The sequence below is a fragment of the Strix aluco genome, chromosome 7 (assembly GCF_031877795.1).
Source record: "Strix aluco isolate bStrAlu1 chromosome 7, bStrAlu1.hap1, whole genome shotgun sequence".
NCBI classification, from domain to species: Eukaryota; Metazoa; Chordata; class Aves; order Strigiformes; family Strigidae; genus Strix; species Strix aluco.
The window spans coordinates 4,788,724-4,813,142 of NC_133937.1; the positions used below are offsets into that span (position 1 = coordinate 4,788,724).

Consider the following 24,419-nt stretch of genomic DNA (forward strand, 5'->3'; position numbering starts at 1 on the left):
CTTTGGGTTTGGGTTTTTCGTGTTTTGTTTTTGTTTTTTTCTAACCAGTCAGGAAAGATCAAGGATGAAAGGACCTTCTTTCACTCCTTTCAGCAAGCCCCAGCATTTGAGTCCTCAACTCCTGCACAAGAGACCTCCAGCCTGGAGCCCTTTGTCCATTTTCCTGTAGCAAATTCCTTGTGCCAGTGGCAAGGGTTTTCTGGAGGAACCCATGTTTACCACATTTCTTACCAAATCTGTTCTCTTCACAGCAAGCACCTTTTACATCTCTAGAGGTGCCTGGGCTGCGCGAGGCCCTTGGACACAGAGTGTAGACGAAGCATAAGGCAGGGTAGGGGAAGGGGCTGGCGCCTGGAGGGTGTTAAAAAGCATGCAACAAGACCAAAATTATTTTGGCATTCCCCTCTCAGATAGACAGGATCCATCACGTTTACAGCACCTTCAGTGTACACCTGTAATATGATAGTATCAATGAGAGAGGGGAAAATATTAATTAAACTTCTGGTGTTTTTATCTTTACATCAGCTTTACAGAGTGGATGCAGTGCTGGGACAAAGCTGACATTTGATTTCCCTTCCCACTCTCACCCCAACAGGCCATACATATTCATGTATAGGAATAGGTCTTTTTATTATTATTATTTACAAAAAAAACCCCAAACATCTATCACTTGACAAGCTACCCACTTGACAAGTCTGAGAAATGCTCTGGATAAGCCCTCAGTGAGTGCCTGAGGCAGTGGACTTGGACTAGCGAAATTATAAGTTTACCTATAGCTGGACAACACTCACTGAGTCTCCCTCACCCTCTGCCTCCCTCCCTCCTCACCTACCGCTACAGTGACACTGTATCTGTGACCCCCCCAAAAAAGCCAGCCCATTTCACCAAATGCAAAGAAACAAACCACAACAATACTTTTTTTTTTGTTATTACCTACATTTCAGCCTCCAACTCCTTTACACTGATCTGCTAATCCTATATAATATTGACTTCCCAAGAAGAGAGATTATGTTAATCAGGATTTCTGAAGGATTTACACATGATCCTATATTTACTTTTGAACTTTGTCAGAGTGACAAAGGGAATATGTCACCACTGAGCTGCTACTGCATTTTCTCTGGATTACGAGTCAAGCACCAGCGCTGTCCAAATCTATAGCCACCAAAATGTCTCTCTAGCAGGCAAATCAAAATATTTAGGATCATCTTTTCCCTGCAGATAAAAGGGTAACTGCAACCATCTACTGGGAGTTTCTGAAAAGCACAAACCTTAGTACCTCCACCCAGTAATACTTCTATCACACCTGTGATTTAAAGATCTTTCAACGTTCCAAATCAAATGTATGACCTAGATCTGAAAAAGGATGTTCAGGTCTTCAAGAAGCATCAAAACAAAATCAGTAAATTCAAGGAATACTAAACATTGACAGGAGGGAAGATCTACAAAACACACAGAAATGAAGCATCACAAAGCTATCCAAAAAGCAGTAGAAAAGCACATCTAAGATGTGAAACCAGAAGAATCTCATTTTATTTTAAATTTACTAACAACTTTATACGATGATTTGTACTACATATTTTTCAGCATATGGTATGCTGTGTTACAGTTAACAGAAGGCCTCTACTTTTATTTTAAGCCAGGGCTTTAAACTGAATCACCTCATATGATGCGCAGAGAAGGGTTTTGGTCCAGCAGCTTAAAATCTATACAAGGGAGATTGCAAGTTTGCAACAGTCCTTGAGTTTCCACATGTCGACATAATCAGGAACACGATGCTGCATCATTACCCAGATGGAGAATGTTCTGTTTCAGAGTCAGCCGAAGCGTCTGTGTGTTTATGGGATCCCTGGGAAACTACAACTGAAGTTTGTGCGCTCGGTAAAATCCCGCAGTAGCCAATCCTTCCCTTCTCCAGGGCTGCCCAGTGAATCTTTGCTCATTCCCTTTCAGAAAGCAGCAGCCTTCCCAGCTTGGATGCCATCTCCCCGCCTGGCAGATGCGTATCAGAGCCGCGTGGGAGCTGCCTGGCTTCAGAGCAAGCAGCAGCCTGCAGAAAAGGCAAGCGAATGCGTGTCCTGGGCATTAGGGACCTCGACAAGAGCCGTAGGTCGCCGAGCACTTTGTGAGCAGTTTCAGGTTCATGTGATCGGATTCCACGACACCCACAGACTCACTGGAAAAAAGCTGCAAATGCAAAAAAATATTATTGTGTGGGCCTAAGCTACTGCAGAAAAGGAATACTGCAGCTGAGGTGTAAACTGACTCTGTGCAAATATTTAATTGCCAAAGAAGACTAAAAAATCAAAGCAATACAGGATTTCTTTCTAAATTTAAAGCGAGGATCCGTGCAAGGGGTTTACCTTGTTTTGTTACTGATTTGCATTCCAGTTGTGCAGAACAGACTTTAGGATAAAAGTGCAAAAGATACTCTGCACCATACTCACGTGGCCATCCTGGGGCAAGTCCACGCCACCTCATTCCAGATACACAGAGACATACCCCATCCACAGATGCACTTCTGCAGATTAGCACAATCCACTCCCCCAAAAGGACCCAAAACTACACACATAGTACAAAATTTCAAAGTGCCAAAGGGAGAAACAGCCAAAGCAGAAGAGCTATTCTAGGCCCCACATAGCCCCAGGACTTCATGTTTTTTTCTTCTATTACCCAGCCCCTCCAAATTTAGCCCGTTCATCACCAGGAAAAACCATCCGTTCCAAATAACTCTCTCCCCACTACATAGCAAGCTTTGGTTTCTGTAGCTCTGTGGATTCTGGAATATAAAGAAAAAGTAAAATATTAAGTTTCTTGACAAAAGGAGGAAAACATTAAACGTAATACGAGTTCACAACTTGTCTCTTCCCAATTGCTTAGTATAGTGAGCTCAGTACCATGAGGAACTCCTTCAGAAGTGAAAGCTATTTCCAAGTACTATTTTTTATCCATCCAGTGACTCCGACACAGACACAGAGTTGTTGACATGTTTCTTTTAAAAACTACAAAACAGGAAGGGTCTGTAGCTTCAAATTGTGAATTTGCTATTGCTAAATTTAAACCCATCAGCCTTGCTACAGATTATTACACAAACCCAACTGCTTATCCCCCTGCACGGTAGTTACTTTTGGCCTAACTAGGCTTAAAGCACATTTCTTGGCCTCACTTTCTGCTGCCAGTCTGAAAGGAAGCAAATACCCAAGAAGAGAGGATTAAAGGAGATACAGGAATACTTGAGAACAGCAAGCTACAGATTTGCTGCTTCTCTGTACCATATTATTGTTTCAGTTTATTCTAAGATGGGTAAATCACGTGAGGGGCATTTGGTCACACAAGGGCATGGGCTCTATCCGCAAGCCATCTTCATAACAACTGCAATGCTGCTGAGTACTGTTATAGATACGTCTAAAGAAAGCTCCCACTTGTCTGCATGTTCTTCCCACAACTCAGAAGAGACACTAAACAGAGAATCAAAGGCTCACAGCATCACAGATTTATTATCAACAGACTACAGACAGGCAGAGCAGCGAGCAACAGAAAATGAAAAACAAGGATAAACTCCTTTCCACAAAATGAAAACTATCCTCTCATGAACAGGCAAGGAGATAACTGAAGGAAAACAAAGAGAAGAATTCCAGAAATTCAGGTGATTTTTCTTCTCTCTACACAGCTATTTTGGCAGGCCAAAGATGAACGGATTTGATACTCTCTACATAGCCCTGACATAGACACAGCAGACCCTGTAGCTGCTTCTACATTCTCTTTTTCCCCAGTATCCAAAGAATCAGTCACAGTCAGAATCCATCCAGCATTGGTTTAGGTTTATGTGCACTCAGATGCACTAATGTATTTTGACATAAACTGATATTTTCTGGAATCATGTTTTTTTTCTTTACATTCATCTATTAAACATGCCTCCTGTACTCAGGGAAGTATTACATTACAATACACTTGCAACCAGTGTAGCAGAGGGGGGGGGAGCATCACTGACCAAAGTCCATTAATTTATTTTACCTGCAAATTTATTGTAAAACCTGTGAAGCATTGAACAAATATTTCCACTAGATAGGTGCAACATCAGGATCTCAATATTCCTTGAGCCAGGCCAAGCCAAAACTAAACCACACACAAATCCTAAGAAACTGGTGATAAACCCAGTTGTGGTGCAGTAGCTTAATTAAGGCATTGTAAAAAGACACATTTGGGGTTGATTTTTTTGTTTTGTTTTGTTTGCTTGTTTCGTTTTCTCTCCCATGTGCATTATAGATGCATTGCATGAAGTACAGAACTGAGTAGATTGCAGTATGCCAAGACATAATGCCAGTGGGGAGCAGAAACACCTGATCCAAGTTATCAAAGGACAAAAATCCACAATCCTGGTTGGTGAAAAACCAGCTGCTCCCTGAAAACAGGTACCTGTGTACTGGTGTCTGGCAAAGCTATCTTGAGTCACCGCTCAGCAAATCTCTAGTGCACACGCCTGGCAGTGCTGAAATGACTTGACCTCTCATTTTTACTTCTGTCCAACATTATGCAATCTTTTTGCTACTGCAGTAATGAGGGCAGCTCCCTTCCCACTTCCATCTTCAGAAAGCATGAAAGTCACATCACACTGAGGTGCCAGTTCCTTCACTGTTTCCCGCAGGACCCTAGAAAAACTGGAAGGAAAGGGAGAGAAGAACAGAACATTTTATCAGCTGCTTTCTGGTCTGACATCTTTATCTATTAGCAAGGAACCATAACCTCAGCCAACATCTTCCACTGGTTCTCCACAGCACCCCTTCCTGTTCGTTTTTCCTCCTATTCATGAAAGAGACAAGTTTCTGTACACAATCAGATTTTAATTTCTATTTCTCCACTTTAATTTTGTTCAGCGTGATGCCAGATGCCCCCCTTGCCTTTAGAGATCACAGAGGAGGCTCTCTTCTCCCAACTCAAAAGCTAATGCATCTACTTCTAGAGCTTGATTACAAAATATTGACCCAACTCCAAAAACTCAACACATTTTTTCATCTGGGACACCCAGATATTGCAGAAATTCCCCCAAACATTGGAAAATAAATATTAGAAGAGTGAGTTCACTGAAAACCCCAGATAAAAGAGCTTCCCAGTGGTAGCTGGACGTGACTTTGAAATTTTTGATCCTTTGGATAGGCAAGGGATGCAGAGAAATACATTAGATCTTTATCCCCTCTCTCACTTTTTATCATCTTGGCAGAAAGCTGGTCCATCTCAGTATGTTTTTACAGTGGAAACAAGCGAACAGCAAAGGGAAGCGCTACCAAGGTACTCACTGTGGATGGAGCTTGTACAAAGTCCCATCTACTCCAACGGTGATTTGCAAGTGCTCCACACCTTGGTTTTCTCTCTTCTTCTCTACAATAGCTGCCAGTCCTGCCCCACAGAGCTGGGCAGCTCTTTTTGAAACAGCTCCACACACCTCTTTCACAATGATGCTGTCTTCACATGTGCTGTCCAGGCCGAGCTGCTGCAGAATTCTCCGGACTTGGAGGAGGGCAAGCCGGTCGCTGCGCAGAGGGAAACACGTGCAGCAGCAAGGCGTTAGTGGAAGCTTTGTCAGGCGTGCAAATGAAAGTCTTACAGCTGAGACTCTGCCGTGATTCAAAGGAAATGGGACCACTTCCCCAACTCTAACACTCTCCAATTGTTTTAATGCAGATTCAAGTCTGAATTCAAATTAAAAACTCGCTCCTGGAATGCCCTTTGCTATGTTAGACTGTATTTCCAGAAGGCACAAACTAATTATTCACCTAACTCCCAAATTCATGAGGCAGCTGAGCCCGATCAGCCAGCTGACGGTGTTATTGTTGACCTCAAGGCTGAGACACTGCCTCCCAAGGTTTTCAACAGTATAAAGGGTTTCAAATAGCCTGGAAGACCATTGCAATCATGCACAGATATGTAGGTAAGTATATATTCATGCAGCATTCATATATCACTGACTTTTTATTTTTTAAATAAGGACTATTTTAAGTCCTATAAGAAACACTCCAAGTATAACCATGCTTGATGGTTAAGGCATCCAAGATAACACAGCTGCGTGGACAGGAAATAATTTATATAATTACAGAATAATTCTGGAACTTCCCCAGTTCCTCGGTTTTGGCTTTTATTCTGGGGACGGATGCGGTGGGGAGAGGTACGCAAAGAAGAAAACTATAATTGACTTCTTGAAGGAAAGGGCTCCACACACTTGCAGAAGATTATTTTCTAGGGGTCCCAGAAGACCTTAAAGATTTAAACCATGGAAATCTAACAACTTTACCTCTCAATCTGAGACAGGAACTTTGTTTCAAATATGCCTCTTTTCCTGAGTGATTCCGAAATCTGTCCTCTGAACAGCAGTCCTTGTTTGGTTAAGTCAATCAAAATTTGCCTTACTATTTCACCTAGGTACATTCCACTGGTCATTTTTTCATACCTGTTATGTTATAAAAGAAAAATTGTGCTTTTAAAGAGGTGGCATGTTAGCTCTGTTTAACACGAGTGGTATGTACACACCCCATCAACTCTCAAAAAAGCAGTAAAAGCTTTCAGAGCAATAGCCACTGAACTCCATCTTTCAACCATCACAAATCCGTTGCAGTGACTTCCAAGTGCAAACATTAATTACAACATATTTACCTATGTTAAAAGGTAACAGAGCTAGAAAAAGCACTTTCAGTATTAAACAGAACAGCATGTTAAAGCCAGAGTCCACACCGAAGTGAAACATTTCCCTGTCCCTGCCATGCATTCAGCAGTGAGTCATATGTAATCGATGTTGTCTTTACCAAGCAAAGAATGGTCAAGTTCAGTTTATCCTCTTGCACAAGTTGTATTTTACCTTTGAAAAAACACTGCAAGAGGAGGAACGCAACAAGGCCTACACTTTGCAGGGAAATCTTAAGAGCTGCACTGTTTGCTAACTGCCCTAAGGTGAAAACAGTGCTGTAGTAACAGAAACAATGCACATCTTTGGGCTTTTCCTGGATATCTGCATTACTTACCATGCAACAAATGACATGTAATATTAAAATTTCCTTTCTGATTATTCAGCCATTAAGCACATTTTAAAAAGCAATCAGTGTGTCTTGGAGACTGACTTCATCAGGCTCTTGGCATCAGGACCATCACATTTACCTCTGTTTCCCTGGGTTTAGTGAGCCTTCATCTACTTCTTTATCATATTTTGTTCTGATGTTGTCAATGCAGCCGTTGTCACCAAATCCTCCCCATTCTGTATTAATGCACATTTTTCCTTCATTCCCTTCCACTATTTCTATGTTTTTCATGTCCTCCATGTAGCAGACGTTGCTGCCCGTTCCTAGGAGGAAAGAAATGACAAGGCTTCAGCCAGAAAAGTGAAGTAGCAGCTGAAACACATGGAAGACAATTGCAGCAATCATCTTAAAAGATCTCTTCTCCATATCCCAAATTTCCAAGATCTCTCTGTATCTCACAGAAGCAAGTGCTATAGTCAGTAATTCTAAGAGTGCTGTAATTTATCACAACAGAATGTTACCAAGTAAAATGGGTCCTGTGCAGAAAATTCCCAGCACAGAGGAATGAAAACTCTCTGTTACAGGTCAGAAATGGCTTTGGCAGTCGCTGTCAAGCACTGATCAGCCACTGCTGCCAGTCTGGTTGTAATGCACCGCACATCGTCTTGCATGACAGCATGCTCCCAAAAGCAACCACTGCCAAGAGCCTTGCAGCCAGTCAGGCAGCTGCCAAATCTGAAACGATTTGGTGAACAGGGCCTCACCACTTGCAACATGGGTTACATTAACTAATATAAGGACCAGTTCTCCAAACAAAATGAAATAGCTGGTGCACTTAGCCAGCTAGAAGAGTCTATTTTCCAAGTGGGGCTTCAGATCTTACACGCTTAGATGTATTTCTGGCTGAATGCCTGCAGGGACCTAATGGGGGAATCATCTAGCAAGCCCAAAAGGAATTAATTCAGATTTTCAAAAATATTTTCTTGTTCCAAGACCTGTGACCTGACTACACAGTAAATACCAATACACTTGTCAAAACAAGGATTCATGCTCTATCTGCCCTTCTCATATTCTTTTATCATGCATACGCTTCTTAGGCACCATCAGAGGTATGATCAAAAGTTCAACAGATTCAGAATCTATCTGCTACAGCTGTTATTATATTCTCTGTTGAATACCATACAAATCTGCCAAGAACCCCAAGTGACTAGTAACACCATATATCAAATTCAAGTGAAAGATGTTGTTTTACAAATTCCAAAACAGGGTGTGAAGCCTAGCACCTGCATACATGATTTCTTCTTACAGTGGTCACTTCAACATCACTGTACCTGCGATAAGGCCAATCTCACAGTTTGGATCCTCGTATCCACATGTCATCATTGTCCCAACAGTGTCATTCACCACTGCTACAATGTCCAAGTCAAACTCCTAAAACACAAATCACAATCAGTAGCAGGGTCCTGGAGGAAGAGGGAGGGTGCATTAAATACACCAAAAAAACCAGAAAAGAATAGCTCACATTTCTTCTCCTGATGGCCTCTCTCAGCATATCAACTACATCTTCCCCCTCACAGTCTGTTGCCTTGAAACCTTTTGTCCATCCCACAAGTGTTCCCTGAAACAGAAGAGGAAGAAAATCATAAGTGAAGACAGAGACAAGACTGTACATTCCAAGCATCAGTCTTTTCTTGTCTCCAATCACCGCCCTTTTTTTTTTTTTTTTTAATAATATATTTCCCTGGACAGGTTACTGTGAGTGTCTAGTGCAGCGTGTGCATGGGTATCTTCTCAGCTGCTGATGGTAGTGACTCCAGGTTTACTCAGCTATTTTTCAAGACACTGCCAATTCAGTGCCTTCTAACACTCATTTGGAAAACCTTCTCATCTCACCTCCTGTGCACATAGCCATTGCGTTATCTGTGGAGGAAAGACCGTAAAAAAATACTTTTGCTGTAAATAATTAGACACCCAACAAACATTAATGCACATCTACTGTTAATTTTTGACTCATTTACTGAAGGACACTTGGTATGATGCCACTACTCCAGGCAACACTGATTTGTTTCTTTTTTGGACAGCAACCTGGCCTGACAGAAGTAGATTTCCAGGTTACATGAAGTAATTAACCTCCCACTTGGTAACTGGCTCTGGACTGTCTGTCCAAATAAGAAAAAAAAGAGGGCAACTGGGAGAAAAAGCTGCTCTTAAAAAAACCCTCAAGTTCTAGTAAAAGACCAAACACACAGGGCAACATACCATGGGACTCTGACACAGATGTGTCTCAGTTTGCCACCACTGCTGTGCAATTTGTTTCCTCCATCATTTGTCAAGACCTAAATACTATGCTGTAGGTTTGGAAGGCATATTGAGTGGTGTCCCCACAAATAACCAAGTCCTGTTGCTATACTCTCAACTGTGACCTGAAAATTGAGACAGAGCAGACTAGCTTCTAGACTTAGTGAAACCTATCAGGACATAAAAACATTGAATAAAATAGCAGTCTCTTGTTTCTCCAATATCCTACGTATTTGACTAGAATTAAGCAGCACAACCTCCCTTGCCCCTCCTTAATGCATTGAAATAACTGAGAATTATTTCTTCCTGAATTTGATTTTTTTATTCTATTTTTCTTTTACATCAGATCTGGAAAGATAAAGATATGATATCTGTCAAAAACTCAACCCTTCCAAGCTGAACAAGCAAGTCCAGTCCAGCCCTCTGACACACAACAAAAAGAAACTAATGTAGTGCAGAAATTATACAGTCAGAGCTGTGCAGCACAGTTAGGAAAACACCCTGGGATTGTAGCTGAGCAAGTAGAAGGAGGCATCTGTTCTCTCTTGCCACTGAAGACTTAAGGCAGCATAAGAGATTCGTGGGCTATTAAAAATAGGTAGTCATCTATCTAGTCAACTGTCATAAGGGCTTAGTCTTTATAGAATAAAAGCAAGTAACATCCATCTCTTATCAGATACAAGAGGTGAAAGGTCTACCTCCCATAGGCATATAGGATGATAAGTTTCTCATGAAAGACAACTAATTTGCACAATAATTAAATCCCCATAAAACATGTGAAAAATTCTCTTCAAAGACTAATTTAGACGCACATATATGTCTATATATCTATATTTATCTATAGATACAGATATCTTTTCAACATTGTAAAGCCCTACTTGCAAGAAAACATTTAGAAGAATAGCTTTTTGCTTGCAATCTCCAAACCAACAAGTGACCCCCACCCAAAACGATGTCCTTTACCAAGCAGATGCACAGCTCCCATTGGGCCCATTCTGTGTTGCAGTTCTTACCTTGTCAATGCTGGCTTGTCTGCATGGGAAGGAGAAGGTGAAGCCCAGAGGCAGTCGAGCACCTTTAATCCCCATATACTCCAGAAAGTCTGCTATGCACTGGACAATATGGTCAAAGAGCTGAAAGGAAAGAAAAGGCATATAAATCTCACAGTGATCCCATGCAATGGGCCTTGGCTGGATCAGTTAAACATTTATTAGAGGTTACCTCTTCCCCTGTCCCTTGCATGATCTCCAAAGGAATGGCAAAGATTTTGTTATACATTTGCACTGATCTTCTTCTCCCGCTTCTGATTTTGACCAGCAGAACCCTGAAATTTGTCCCACCGAGATCAAGGGCAAGGAACTTTCCTTTCTCTGTAAGAGAGGAAATATTTCATTTTGGTGCTTCTCAAGGCATGTTTGCCAGACAGAATGGCATACTCTGCCACACATCCCCAAGAAACTTCATCTGTGCCAACGACACCACACTGCTCCCTACGGCATTTATCCCATCAGTCTGCTAGCATGGGGCTGAAGGGCCAGCCAGATGACATTGCAGGAAGCACTGGTTTGCCAACATAAATCCCTGGCATTTCCCAGAATAACTGGCATATTCCCCCTGGAAAACAGACAAGCAGCTTTCCCGAACCACCTCCAGGTGATCAGGAAATGACTTCACCTGTTCCATCTGGTGTCCCACAGACATATGTGGGTAACATCTTCACTGAGGCACTGGCTTGCGTCTCTCGCTTTAGCCCATATTCCAGCTCAGTCCTCATTTTGTTCTTAACTTCTTGGAGGGTCTCCAGGGTCAGCAGAAATGGTGCGAGAGCGGCATCGATTCGCTTGCGCTGAGCGGCCAGCCTGTATGCCACCGCTGTGACCATGGCAGCCCCCTTCCCACTGCCGCTCACAGAGAGGAGGAACCGAACATCACAGTTTGGGACCAGCCTTCTCACCACCTTGTGCAGACGTTTGGCATATCTAGGGCAACAAAGAGACTCTGGCAGGCATTTCGTACACGGTTTACTGCACATACACTTCGAATACAGGCACACATCCAACAGCACAAGTGCTGAAGCACAGTCAAGAGGAGCACAAGGTCAGAAACTGGCCTAAGAGATGGGTACAATGATCCTGATTTCTGGCTATTCTGCAGAAGTTATACGCTTACAGAAAGGTGAAGATACCTCTAAACAAGTGCCAGTGCCAAGGGAGGGGGACACTGGGAAAAAGCGAGACAACAGTGGAGAGTCACAATCACAAACAGAGTGGGAGCCTCCATCTAGAATCAGACTTCCATCCAATTTGAGAAAGTTTCCAGTTCAAAAATAGGGGGGGGCTAGGGGGGAAAAAAAAGAAAAAACCCACAGTGAACTGCAAGTGCCCTGGAGGCCCAGGAATCACTTGAGGAAACAATTCTCTTCCCCAGACACCATTATCCCACGTGTCATGTTGTTCCCACCCCAGGTTCTAAAGCTCCTGAGACAGCTTTGCAATAACTAAGCCAGTCTGATCCTCTGCACTCCACCAGATCTCACCCCAACCCTGTAGCAAAACCAGCAGTTCTCTGCAAAGCCACACATATATGCAGATAGAGACTTTGCAACATCAACATGTGGCCAGCAATTACCAAATCCTCTTTAGTTACTTACTGGGGGTGGGTTTTATAGAGTCCCCCATCAATCCCAACCGTGGTTCGCATCCTTAACAGTTTTTTATTCTCTCTCAGTCGGGTCAGGATGGCTGCTAAGGCGGCAGCACAGAGGTTGGCTGAGCGGAAGGAAACGATGGTGCAGACATGCTGCACAGCGATGCAGTCCTCTTCAGAGGGAAACAGGTTCAGCTCTGTAAGGATCTCTTTTGTGTTGCTCAGACCTTCCTTGTATCTACCCCAAAACAAAAGAATACATCATCCGACGGAAGGATATTAAGGCAACACGTAAATCAATATCTGCATGTCAACTCAAAAAGAAATGAGGGAAGACCAGGGCACGACCTATCAGGCAGCATCGTAATTGGTTCCCATAAACCAGTAATGTCTTTCCCACGCTATTCCCAAAAGTACCCAGGGGAGAGACCAGACTTTTAAGAGGCTGCTTCCTGGGGTTCAGTTTTTGGTGAGACCTACCAATTAGCTAGCCAAGAAGAGAACAGGATTAAATATTTAGTCCATAGAAGGAGAGCATAGGAAGAGATGTACAGCTTCACTCAATGCAACAAAGAAAATTATTCCTGAAGTAACAATGAGGACCAGGATTCCTCTTCAAAACACCAGAATCTGTCAGTTTTCCATGTAGTCACCCATTAGCTGATCCAGAGTCTGTACTACACCTTCACAACACCAGCATTCCCATATCACAGAAGCTGAAAACTGCAACAGTCATCCCATGTACTCAGGTCTCAAAACAGGTTATTTAAACAGCCTGCACCTGTGATGGTTAACAAGATATTTGCCACCATGGTACTTTGCTACAACTTTATCTTCCACCAATTCCTACTTACAGAAAGATCAACTTTTCTCCTAGGAAAAAGTAAAAATCAAGTTGGACAGTTCAGGATTCTTCCCAGTACTCACAGATTATAATTACACGTTCATTATCATTGCTGTGCTTGTGAAAGACTAACAGCCACTCTCAAACAGCATATCGCAGGTTCTTACTTTTCCATTGCAGACACATGTTTCATTTCGATCTTGCCCTTAGTAAGCAGAGCTGTTGACACTTTCCCATTGAAGAGTAGACCTTCCTTTGTCATTTTTAGGAGAATGAGTCTTACAAGTTCACCCAAATACAGGCTGCTGATCATCTTCTCAAACCTGGAATGGGGCACAGGAAGGATTACAGGTGCTCACCAGCTAGCCAGAGATATGAAAAGTTCAGGTATGAGCATCTTGTGTTCTCATGCAGGTTGATCACATTTAAGGATGTACAAAGAGGGGTTGAGAGCTATGCTGTAGATGGAATGCCATCCTGAGGTCCTGGGACCCAGCAACAGCCCCTCAAGATAAGTGAGTGATTAAAGAGAATTTTCAAAACACTTGCAAGTAGCTCAACCTGTAGAAGCAGTTTTGATGAACCTCAAATTAAATATGCCCTTTGTTTACTTTCCTCCTCTCTCTACCCCTCCACAGCATCATACCAGAGCAACCACCTATTTTTAACAACACACTAGCAACTACAGCAGCAATCTCTTGGCCTGTGAGGCAGGGAGGTGTGATAGGTACCCACCCTTCCCAGAAAGGAAAGGTCTGGATAGGACAGGACCAGGTTTAAGTCAACTCAGGTTCATTTAAGATGATTCCTGTTCCAAAGGGGCTCCTGGCATACGCTGGAAATGCACTCTGAGAACTCAGACTGCCGGGGTAAATCAGCCAGGGAATCACTTACAATTGTCTTCCAGGATTGAGAGATCCCAGATCGAGCTCCCGATCAAACTCTGTGCGGAGGTCGTCCAAAGCACCGTCATCTCCAAAGGCACCCCACTCTGTGTTAATGCACATCCTGCCTTCATCACCTTCCACCAGATCGATGTGCCTCATTTCCTCCATGTAGCAGGCGTTGGTGCCAGTCCCTGTGTGTGTTGGAGACAGTGCGGATAAATTACCTGTTTGTTCAAGGTTTGGTTTTTATTTGTTTTAAGTCCATGTGTTTGGGAATAAATCAGTATATTATCTTTGGAAGAAAATATAAATACATGGCTCTGGTACAGGATGGTAATATGAAGCCACCTGCACTTGTTAAATAATCATTTCACAGTGAGTGAAAAAATTCTGGAAATTAATCTAAGGCTTGACTTGTTTAAAAACATTTTTTCTTTTTCAAATGTACTTCTACGTGCCTTAAAAAAGCCACCACGGTGCATGAAGTGGAGACATTGTGGAAAGCATAGCTGATCCCAACTACCAGACGTGAGAGGAATTCAGCTTTCTCTGGACAGACAGACAGTAATTTTCTATACAGTCAGCAGAAAAGTTTAGTATGCTGGTCACAACTGAACCCAGACAAAATGGGGACTGTGGTATTTGATGGCAATGTGATCAGCATAAAAACAGCTGCTTTACAGAAGGCAGCCAGGCTTGAAAATCTGACCATTGTTTTTTCCATTTTCTTCCTGCTCATTCCTGTACTGGGACAGTCCCTTCTACTCCAGATATGTTAGGATTAAACAAACGAAGGGGAAAAAAACCCTACTTAGTGAACAGAAAAAATTACCAATTATGAGTCCAACTTCACAGCGCTGGTCATCATATCCGCAAGTCATCATGGTTCCCACAGTGTCATTGACCAGTGCCAGAACATCAACGTCTATGTCCTAATAGCATGAAGATGGGTGATTAACAGAAAAAAAGCTTAGAAAGCCTCCTGCATGTTAAAGCAACAGCATGCAGACATACTCCCCAGGTTGTACTTTGAAGGCCTGGCTCAGGAAAGCTCTTCAGCTGAAAGACATACTACTTCCTTATATAACACTATCCCCACAACCCTGTAAAGTAACAAACATCTCCAAATTCTCAGGTGCTTGGCTGGCCAGGACCTTTGCTTGCAGGATGTGTTTTTTCCCCAATCCAACCTCATTTGCCAGAAAAGCAACATGTTAATGGCTTGAATTTTGTGATATGCTAGCACCTGTGTATCTGTCCTTATGGGCTGCACGGTAGGATAACGTCCTATCACCTGAACAGATCCCACCAAATGGTACAGAAAATATGTATGTATAAATGCAGCTATTCAACAGAAGGCCGTGCAACAATATCACACTCAAGTAAAAAGCCTTTCCATCAAAGCTGTGCAGTTTCCCTTTCACACTGAGGTAACTTGATAAAGTAAAACCAAAGTAATCAAAGGATTCTTGTAACTCAGATGCCAACACTAGCAGGGGGGTGGACTTCACCCAGGAAGTCTCCGATCCTTTGTTCCTGCTAACTACAGCAAAACTGATGCAGAGAAAGAACTGAACCAAAATCAAGGCTGGATTTTTACCATGTGAGAAAACAAAAGAATTTCTGCTTTACTACAAAGATGTCAAGGTATGGAAGGATATTTTGTATTTCTTAGATGGTGTTACCAACAGCACCGAACATGAAAAACAAGGCTTTCCAAAGTATTAAAACTTAATGTTATTCATTATAACATTATAATATAATATATATTATAACATACCTTATTCAAAGGTATATGCTAGGTTCAAGGGCAGATTTAATCATGTCTTACTGCCGACCTTAAAAATTACAGCTGATCACTCCATCCCACAGATCAGAGTGGACGGGCAAACCCTGGCAGAGTTAGGTGTGCCAATTTGAGATGAGAGCTTCCCCCTCCCAACCTTCATCCCACAGGACAGGCTACAAAACACAGTGTGTATCTACATCTTACCAAATAGGTTCACAACAGACCCCTTTTAGCTCAGTGAGGCCATACTGGTCCACTGACCCAGCCAGCCTGGTTTATCAGTGTGCAGTTGCCATCACCATTAGACTGACCCGCGGCAGCCCAAGTTGCAACTGCATGTTCCCTTCCACGGCTTCAGCTCCAAGGGAGAGACAGATCTACTAGATATACAGCCATGTTGGACATTTGTAACTGGCTGTCTTTGACAGATGTCTGATAACTCCCAAAACAACCCACACACCAAGAGCTGATCTCCCAGGAGGACAATTTGGGGCCACTCAGGTTCACCTCCTGCAGGTACAAAACTTGCCTTATGTTTCTGGAGGGCCTTGCGCAGAGAGCTGACCACATCTGTGTCCTGGACTCCACGGACCTTGAAGTGTTTCGTCCAGGCAAGAAGAACTCCCTGTAAAGTAACAGCCCAGTGACCCAAAAGCTCCAATTTTTGCGTACAAACCTGTCACAAAGACAGCCAAGACCAAAGTCTGTGGAGAAGCCCAGTATGTCCCTCCAGACATTAAAATGCAGGCCAAAATAAGTCACAGCAGAACATCTCACCTTGGGGTGCCTGTCAGTACAAACACAACCAAACAGGTACAGTAATAAAGTCCCAATCCTGCAAATGCTTCTCCCTGTGCTTTGTTTAAAGCACGTGTGGCTTTACTGATGCTCATCACAAACTAATAGCATTAAGCACAAAGCATTTGCAGGACTGGGACCCAAAGCACAGATCCCTAGAAATAAAAGAGAGGCTAGAATAAGAGGCCACAAAATAATTGCAACCAGCCCTTCATTTCCCCATGCGGCCTCTCAAACAGCTCAGCTCAGGTCTTTCCTATTTAGAATCAACTTTAAAAAAGAAATTGAATGCAAGTGAATAAAAAAATAAACATGCTTCAGGACACAAATGTGTTTTACACTCTAATAGTCTTCATACAAGGGTACGTGGTTACTATGGAACTGGGTACTGATTAAGTAAAACAATAGCTTTAGCTTAAAGATCAGGTCGCCTTGAGATCAGAAATGAGTGTTTGAATGGCAGCCAAGTCTAGGTAAACGCTAATGGTCATCCCTGCCTCCTTCAGAGAGCTATGTAAACATGACCCCACAAAAAGGCCACAGGGTAACCCTCCCTTGCAATAGCTTCTCTGGGTTCTGCAAGGAGCTAGGCTTGCCAATAATATTTCTTTTGCATCTTACCTCTTCCAGTTTGGTCTGTTTGCATGGAAAAGAAAATGTAAAGCCAAGAGGCAATTTCTTATGCTTCAGGTTTTTGGTCTCCATGAAGTCTACCAGACACTCAGCAACATAATCAAAGAGCTGCATGAGAAAGGAGAGGACAGAGTCAGGCTGTACCTGGCAGGCAGGCGTCCAAGCACAGCACCACCACAGAAGACCCTGCGTGCCCTACCTCAGCTCCGTTCCCCTGTATGACCTCCTTGGGTGTGGGGTAAAACTTGCTCTCCAGCTGGCTGCTCTGCTTCCCGTCATCAAACACCTTCACCTGGTGGGCACGAAACTGGGAGCCACCCAGGTCAACAGCAAGGAAGTCACCCTTCTCTGCAACACAAGCGGGCAACCATCACCGGTGGTGGCCGAGAAGCATGGCCCAGGTGCCATGCTGAAGGCCAAGGCCACAGCCCAGGGCCCCGGGCTCACCACGGCCACAGGCTCTCCTGCCCCATCACAGCACGTCCGTATCCTGTGGGCCTGGGAGCATCACCAGGAAGGCTGAGAGCTGGCAACCCTAAGCAAGGGTATCAGGTCCCTCCTGTTAGCTTGCTATGCGGCAGCTAATTTCATTTTTATTTAGCAGTCTGGTTTGGCCCACCCTGTTCCTCCCACAACAGCATGTTTTCAAGCTGCAGAGGGATAAGCTTCTCAGTAAGACAGGCCCAAAGGAACTGCAAATCCAACCAGAGCACAGAGGGGCTGCAAAACTGTACACCTGAAATGTGGGGAAATGAGAGTTTGAGAGCATTACCTACATCCAGTAAAGGACGCTGGATTTGCAGTCACATGTTAAGACTTGGCCCTACTGCAGAAGTCAACTTCCAAGTGGGGCAAGGCTAATTTGCCACCCAAAGTCAACCAACACAACGATTTCCAAATGCCTTTAGGTGTTTCTGTACCGTTCTGTTTCGCAGTCGGCAGCACTTTTAGCTCAAACACGTTCTTCCCTAGCAGACAACCTCAGATGGAAGAACAGTTTGGCCTCACTGCTACAATAAAACAATTAACTATCTACGCACAGGAGAAGGCCCTTCCCAAAAGGAAAATGCAGTGGTATGTGCATAGCCTTGCATGATCTTTGTTCCACAGTCCAAACATCTGACTGAATTTTATCAAATCTGGCCCTGAAAGGAGAGGAAGCAGGAAATTCTACCTGTAATATGGTCAGATATCTGGGTTACTCAGTATACTGTGACATTAGTCAGAGCATTAATCCCTAAATGATTAAAAACTGATGATGCTCCCTATGGGTCATTTCAGGTAGCAACACTGAGGGCACTGAAAAATCTGAAAGTCTGTTGCTCTTGCAAATGGGAAATCCAGCCAAGTTTGAGGTGTTTAAACCTGATGGAAGTTTTGTCTGGAAACAAAATAACGATTTTGCAAGACAGCAAAAATAGAAAAGTCAAAGTGATACTTAAAATAGGCAGTGTGTCAGTAAGACTTGACTCTGCAGCATGTCTTTGACACAGCGGAAAAGTCACACAGGCCAGGAGAGCATTGTCCGAAGTTGGCCTTGAGGAACATGAAGTCTTCCAACAGTGATGACACTACACACAATTTTCCAAGTCTCCTGACCTCAGGGGCTCCCTGCTATTTCAGGACAGGGTCAGTGCCATGTGAGGCCTCAGGACCAGCTAATACTTATGTTTTTTTAAATGAAGGTAGCAGCGAAAGGAAAAGTGCCCAGTTCCAGCCAGGCAGTTCGAGGGGACTGTGTATCATTGCTCTCAGACATCCCTCATTTCAAGAGACTAACCTCCAAATGTTCCCTTTATGCCATTAAAGCCGTTGTTTCTCATTTAATTGTAGGAAAACTACCTTCAGAGGGCATCAAGTCCTGTGGAAATGAGGTACAAAGCAAACATTTCTCTTAAGTTTTCTGCACAGCTGTTATACACTGAGTCCTGACCTAGGCCAGACAGAGTCCTGCACAAATTCACAGACTCGGTTAAACCTGGGAAAAACACGATTTTCTGTCAGCCTGCACTGCCAGGAGCCAGCTGAACCAGGAGAGTTATTTTGGATGTGCATACTTGTCCAAACAAGACAGGCTTTTAGATCCTACCTCACCTCACATCCTCCCAGAGGACACCACTGCACTTTCTCCCTCTCTGTGTCTCAGAGGGAAGTGGAAACAAGGAGCCAGCTGCAGAAGCAGAGCAGGCTGCTTCCTGGTAGACCCCAAGCAGAAGCAGATTTTCCCAATGCAGAAGGCAGGGAAGGGCAGGAGGGCATCACTTTTTGGGGCAATAGAGAAAGCAGCGCAGAGCATGCTCTCAGAAGCTGAGAGGGGATCTCAGCTCTGAGAACGCAACTTTGCAATTTGAGGAGCTTCACTGCAGCATCCTGCATTCCCTGTAGCTCCAGGAACGCCAGGGCCACGGCATTGCCCACATGCGGCATCGCCCACATCCCTACACCTGCAGCACACTGCACTGCAGAGTCTGAGCTGTAGAGGCTGCCCTTGCCGTGTCCAGCCACAGCTCCTGCAGCAAGGCCTGCACTAGGTACAGCAACATTCGCAGATGAAAGAGGCTGTTTTCTAAGCACTTATAGGTCCTTTCCTCAAACAAGCAGCACTAGGTCAAAATCCACCTGGTGCAGAGAAAAAAAACCCTCTGCCAGCACTCCCCCAAGGTGTTGTTTCCTCAATACACACCTGCTTTCTCAACACGAGATAGGCAGTAACCCAAAGCCACTGGCTGCCCTGCGTCTTCGCTGTGCTGTCCTCGAGTGCTGGCAGCAATCCATCATCTTCCTAAACCAGTACTGCCGTGACGGAGCAGGGGGAACTCACCTGAGCCATCGGGAAGCGAGCGCACAAATGATGGCAGCATTTTTACTGTTGCCGTGGGGTTGGTGTCTCTCCCCAGGCCCTTCACCATCTCGGCCTGGAAGCGAGCCATCACGTCCAGCAAGACATCGTCAGAGAGACGCATGTGATACAGGTACCTGTCAACCTGGAAGGACGAAAGGTGTTACTGGGGAGGCATGCGGGCTCCTCAGTGCTCAGCAGCTGCCTGGGATGAGCACTGCTTTCACGCTACAGAAGGACTCTCCTATGTACTGGGGAGGCAAGCAGAGAAAATGCAGGAACTTCCTAGTCACTTGGACTAGTTTTCTAGCCATGGGGGGTGCAGTTTGGCATGAAGGACCTGAAAATCCTGAACTCTCATTCCAGCAGCACCCCTGCATTATGCTGGACAAGAATCACTATGCTCATTCCCACTCACTTGATGGACATGAAGCTAAACAGATCCTAAAGAGACAAAAGAATTCCTTTCACATACATAGCAAACTGAAGGTGAGCATACCACCTACACCAAACCCACCTCTCTGATTCTATAAGTTCATTTCATTTTTAACCTCAGCACCTAAATTCCCAGGATCGTCAATGCAAGCAAGCTCCAGGACATCGTTAGAACATTTACTCTTATAAAAACTTTGTTTTGAAAATGTTTAATGCAGCCTTGGTGAATTACTGTCAAAAAGTGAGCCATTTTTTCTGATGGTTCAGTAACTTGCCAACATACATAAGCCCATGAGACTTGCTTGCGACCCTGAGAAGCTGTTTTCACACCATCCTCTCCTCCTATACATGTAATGAACTACAACTGCAAAGTGTCTCGACCTGGTGAGAATTTGACCTCTCTGAGTCAGGTCCAGAAAATGCCATCAGTACCCAAGCGTGTCAGCCACAACCTGAAAACATCTATTCAGCTACTGCTCCACTCCACAGACAATTAGCTTTGTTGGCATGCCAGGCTGGAGCTCAAAGCCTTTTTCTCACTCCAGCTCTGCCCTCCATTCTCTTGTGATTCTAGGATTACATCTAAAACACATTTTTGGGTGCAACCAATATCCTAAGGGTCTATAACTCGCAACATACATGAAAATAGAAGCCTGTTCAATTTAAAGGGAATCAAAAGCATCTATGAAGTAGCAGACATTCATTCAGACAAACTGGTAGGAAGCTAATCATTGTTTCTGTACAGCTTCATCAGGGCAAAACTTAAGGTTTTCTTCTTCAGGACCACACACTGGTTGGACTGACATTTACTGCAGGGCTGGATACACGGCTGTAAGTGAGGTGGCCTAGAAACTACATAGCTGGGTACAACAAAGGGTTAACACAGCAAAATAAGAATCTGTCAACATCCAAATGCTTTTTCACTGGGGAGCCAGACTTTAGTGCTATATGAACAAACAAGACACAGGCATAATAATTCTGTGCTCCAAAGAGCTGGATGTCCCTTGGAGGGTAATCCATGTTAGCAGCCTACTCCCCATGGCACGAGACTGGGGACCAGAGGCAGTGGGCAGGGGAGAGATGTGGGACAGCTTCCAGCGCTTCGCTAGTACAGACACTCAGCTCTTGCACCATGGGCTACATTATTAGGCTGCTTTATCTGTTCAGGCATTTCATCAGTTGGGAAGTCTGGAGAGTTGGGAGAACATGCACAAAACAAGTCCCACTGGCACCAAGGCAGGATTTAAAAAGCAGCATTGTTTAAACAGAGGAGAACACAGGCTGTAGATAAATTGGCCTCTTCTGCAATTGGGACTGGCCACCTATATTAATGAGGCACAAACTAATTACCTATTCACAGTCCCATTTTAAACTGATGGTCAGCAATGACCCACCTGAAAGAGCCAGGACCCTGAAAGTAAATCCAGCACTTACCTAGCAGCAAAACATACACACACAGGTGAGAAAGTCTTAAACTACAAGATGCAAATGGCAAGAAGCAGCAGCTGCCTTTGGATACAGCTGTGCCTTGAAAAGGCCATTATTTAGATCTTTCTTTGTAGCCCTCATTCACACAAGCACTTGATTTCCTCCAAGGCTTTTTTGAGGGCCCATCACTGTTTAGGATCCACCATCTCAGCCCAAGCACCAGCACTGCTTTTTTGGGCATATCAAAAAAAAAAAAAGAAAAAGCAATGACTGGAGACATACAGCACTCACACACTCTAACACAGACCCAAATAACCTTGTGACAGAAGTCCCTGTACAAAAAAAACTAAACAGTAATAAAAATGACTATGTCTGTTTGCAGAGAACATGCACTAGCTCCCTGCTCCCCGCAGAAACTGCATTCCCCACCCTGTTTAACTACAACTATAGGAGGAGACAGTCATCTCTGAGGAACTAGATAAGGCAGAGCCCAGGAAAGCCTGCTGACTCTCTAGCCTGATTTACAAGCAGAGCAAGGGCCTGCTCGCATACCATTTGCTTGTAAACACAGGAATGGCCAAGCTGTGCAACACCAAACTCTCGCTGCCTCCCTCCCACCGCAGAAGGACAGTCCTTGTTTTAAAGTGTCTTGCCTCAGTTATGGAAACAGCACTGTTTTCATGGGCAGGAGGCTCTTGTTCTTGCCACCAGAGAGCAAATAAGCCTGGGGAGGGAGAGGTGGGAAGGCATTCCATCTTTCTAACTAGGAAGAAATCAACTCTGCTCCATACAGCCTACCCTGGGCTCCTTAAAAGACAACTCTAAAGAGCATTTGGTTTCTTGCCTTCAGGCAGGGCTTGTTTGCACCTAGTAGAAAGATTAAGTCTTTTTAATGGCTTCACCAGAATCCTGCTGCCCCCCCCTCTACTGTCCTCACTTCAGGGAAGTCCTCCCTCCACTACACTCTGGAAGTTTCTCTGAAGAGCCCACTCCACCCAAGCACTGGTCCACAAGGTCTCTCCCTTTCTTAGTGAAAAGTAAGAAGAAATCGCACTATCTAGATGAGAGATCTTAGATCAGATCCTCGCACAAGGAAAGGTCATTGGGGTCCCCTTCTGATCATATGAAACCCTAGGGATAAAAGGGCTATGACTGAGAGACAGAGGCATCTGACTATTGATATACCAGGACCTCTTTTGGCATGCTCTTCAAGGCAGAATTAGTAGAAGCAGTGTCCCTAAGAACAAGCCACTCCACCTTTAAGCAAGGGCACAGAGAAGACAAGCCAGTGTTGCTCGCTTTGCTGATGAGCTCAGCAGTGCAGGCAGATCTACCCACCGGGACCTCGGATCTCCCGCACTGCCACGCGTCTGCAGACAGCCCCGCCTCCAGCTGGCTGGAAAACAAGAGGACAGAGCCTGGCAGCAATGGCCACCAGAAAGTATTCAATGGAGACGCCAGGAGAACAGAGGACCCGCAGCAGACGTGTCTAGAAACCAGAGGACCTCTGACCCAAGAAGCTTACAGGTCCCACGTGGTCTTACGACGAAGAGCCAAAAGCCCATTACAGCATGGCAATGAAAGTAGATTAGGGAAGAGCAACCATTAGGCAGCTCATTCCCAGTACCGATGGCTTCAGATCTGGGCCATCTTGAGCTTTTCCAACTGCAATTAAAGGTCACATCTACAAACATCAGAGTGATCAGCTGGGTTTGGACAACCAGACAGAAGGCACAGGCACTTTTCCCACACCAACACTAGTTGGAACTGTCTCTTGAGTCCCAGAAGACCTGGCCCAAAGACCCCAGGAGTTCTCCCTACCCCTGCTACCATGTGAGTGACTCCGGTTCCTACTCAGCTTTAGAAATCCCATCCTTCATGCTACACTTGCAAGAGGTTCCTTTCTGCCCTCTGAACTACACCATACCATGCCAGATAAAGTTTAAGCACCACTTTTCTTTACTGAAGATCATTTGCTCCACTACTAGGAGAGAACTTACAACTGTGCAGGGAAAAGCACCAACCAGACCTATTTTCACACTCATCAGACGGTTTAGGGTCCAAATACTTCCTACCCCATTTGGCTGTATGGCTTTAGTAGATAACGCCATTATCTAGTCTGCATTACGTGCTGCAGACCCCACAGTATCTGAGTAACACAGTTCTCAAAATAGGAATCAGCTAATGTTGCATCTTACCTTTTTTATTTGATCCTCTTTTAGCTTTGTGAAATGGAAAGCTAGCAAGTGGACGGCAAACATTTTCTTGAAGCGGATGGATGAGTCAGTAGTGACAGAGCTGCTGTGAGTAACTCCAAAGCGACAGGTCTTTATTCACGAAGCTGGAGCTAGAGAAACTTCAGCTGAGGCATTTCCCCCAGGGTGAGATAGTGGAGTTCCTGGGAAATTGAGTCCAGAAATAAATCCATCCAGTGTGATTGGTTCAATGATTAAACTTCTGTCTCTTTGTATCACCCCCCCCACATCAACCCAAAGTCCCTCCCTCCCCAGCTACACACTTCATTGTGCCAGAGCAGGCACCTGGAGAGCTGCCAAGCTGAAGGGGAGAAAAATCGATTTTGTTACTGCCCCACTTGGGAATTGTTACCACTTCGCAATGTAGTTGCTACGCAGCCTGCCCTGCTTCACCCTGCTCCGTTCCCGAGGGGCTGACAAGCTCCCACCAGCACAGCGTGCAACAAAGTGCTGCAGGGAATCTGGAAAGTTAGAGAGGATTTTAGGTTTCTTCCCTCTGCTCAGCACTCCCACTTGCGAGACAAGCTCTTCTGCATGAATTAACTCCGCTCTAGTTCCACACAGTG

At 44.4% G+C, this 24,419-nt stretch overlaps 1 protein-coding gene across 3 annotated transcripts; it reads right to left on the reverse strand.

Annotated features, from left to right (window-relative positions):
* Positions 1 to 1,503: 1,503 nt before the first annotated feature.
* On the reverse strand, positions 1,504 to 24,050 carry LOC141925756 (hexokinase HKDC1). Of its 3 annotated transcripts, XR_012623926.1 has the most exons (19): positions 23,797 to 24,050; positions 19,718 to 19,880; positions 17,096 to 17,244; positions 16,885 to 17,004; positions 15,995 to 16,090; positions 14,509 to 14,608; positions 13,684 to 13,867; positions 12,957 to 13,112; positions 11,950 to 12,183; positions 10,974 to 11,278; positions 10,521 to 10,669; positions 10,313 to 10,432; positions 8,524 to 8,619; positions 8,333 to 8,432; positions 7,141 to 7,324; positions 6,284 to 6,439; positions 5,292 to 5,525; positions 4,414 to 4,655; positions 1,504 to 2,776 (listed from the first exon to the last, which is right to left on the reverse strand). XR_012623926.1 is itself a non-coding variant. In XM_074830263.1 (18 exons), the coding sequence occupies exons 1-18, from the start codon at positions 23,857 to 23,859 to the stop codon at positions 4,511 to 4,513; spliced, it is 2,754 nt and encodes a 917-aa protein (XP_074686364.1). In that variant the 5' UTR covers positions 23,860 to 24,050; the 3' UTR covers positions 1,504 to 4,510. The 3 variants fall into 3 exon arrangements, 2 of the variants coding, with proteins under 2 accessions (XP_074686364.1, XP_074686366.1); XM_074830263.1 differs by having other exon boundaries at positions 1,504 to 4,655; XM_074830265.1 differs by lacking the exons at positions 17,096 to 17,244; positions 23,797 to 24,050 and having other exon boundaries at positions 1,504 to 4,655; positions 19,718 to 19,748.
* Positions 24,051 to 24,419: the final 369 nt, after the last annotated feature.

Bases quoted from the DNA above. Each gene is read 5' to 3' on its own strand.
- LOC141925756 (XM_074830263.1), bottom strand. From the start codon at position 23,859: ATGTTTGCCGTCCACTTGCTAGCTTTCCATTTCACAAAGCTAAAAGAG. The intron at 17,005-17,095 runs GTAGGGCACGCA...TTTCTCATGCAG, and splicing joins TACAGGGGAACGGAGCTGAG to CTCTTTGATTATGTTGCTGA. The intron at 5,526-6,283 runs GTAAAGTTGTTA...CCCTCTGCGCAG, and splicing joins TTCCTGTCTCAGATTGAGAG to CGACCGGCTTGCCCTCCTCC.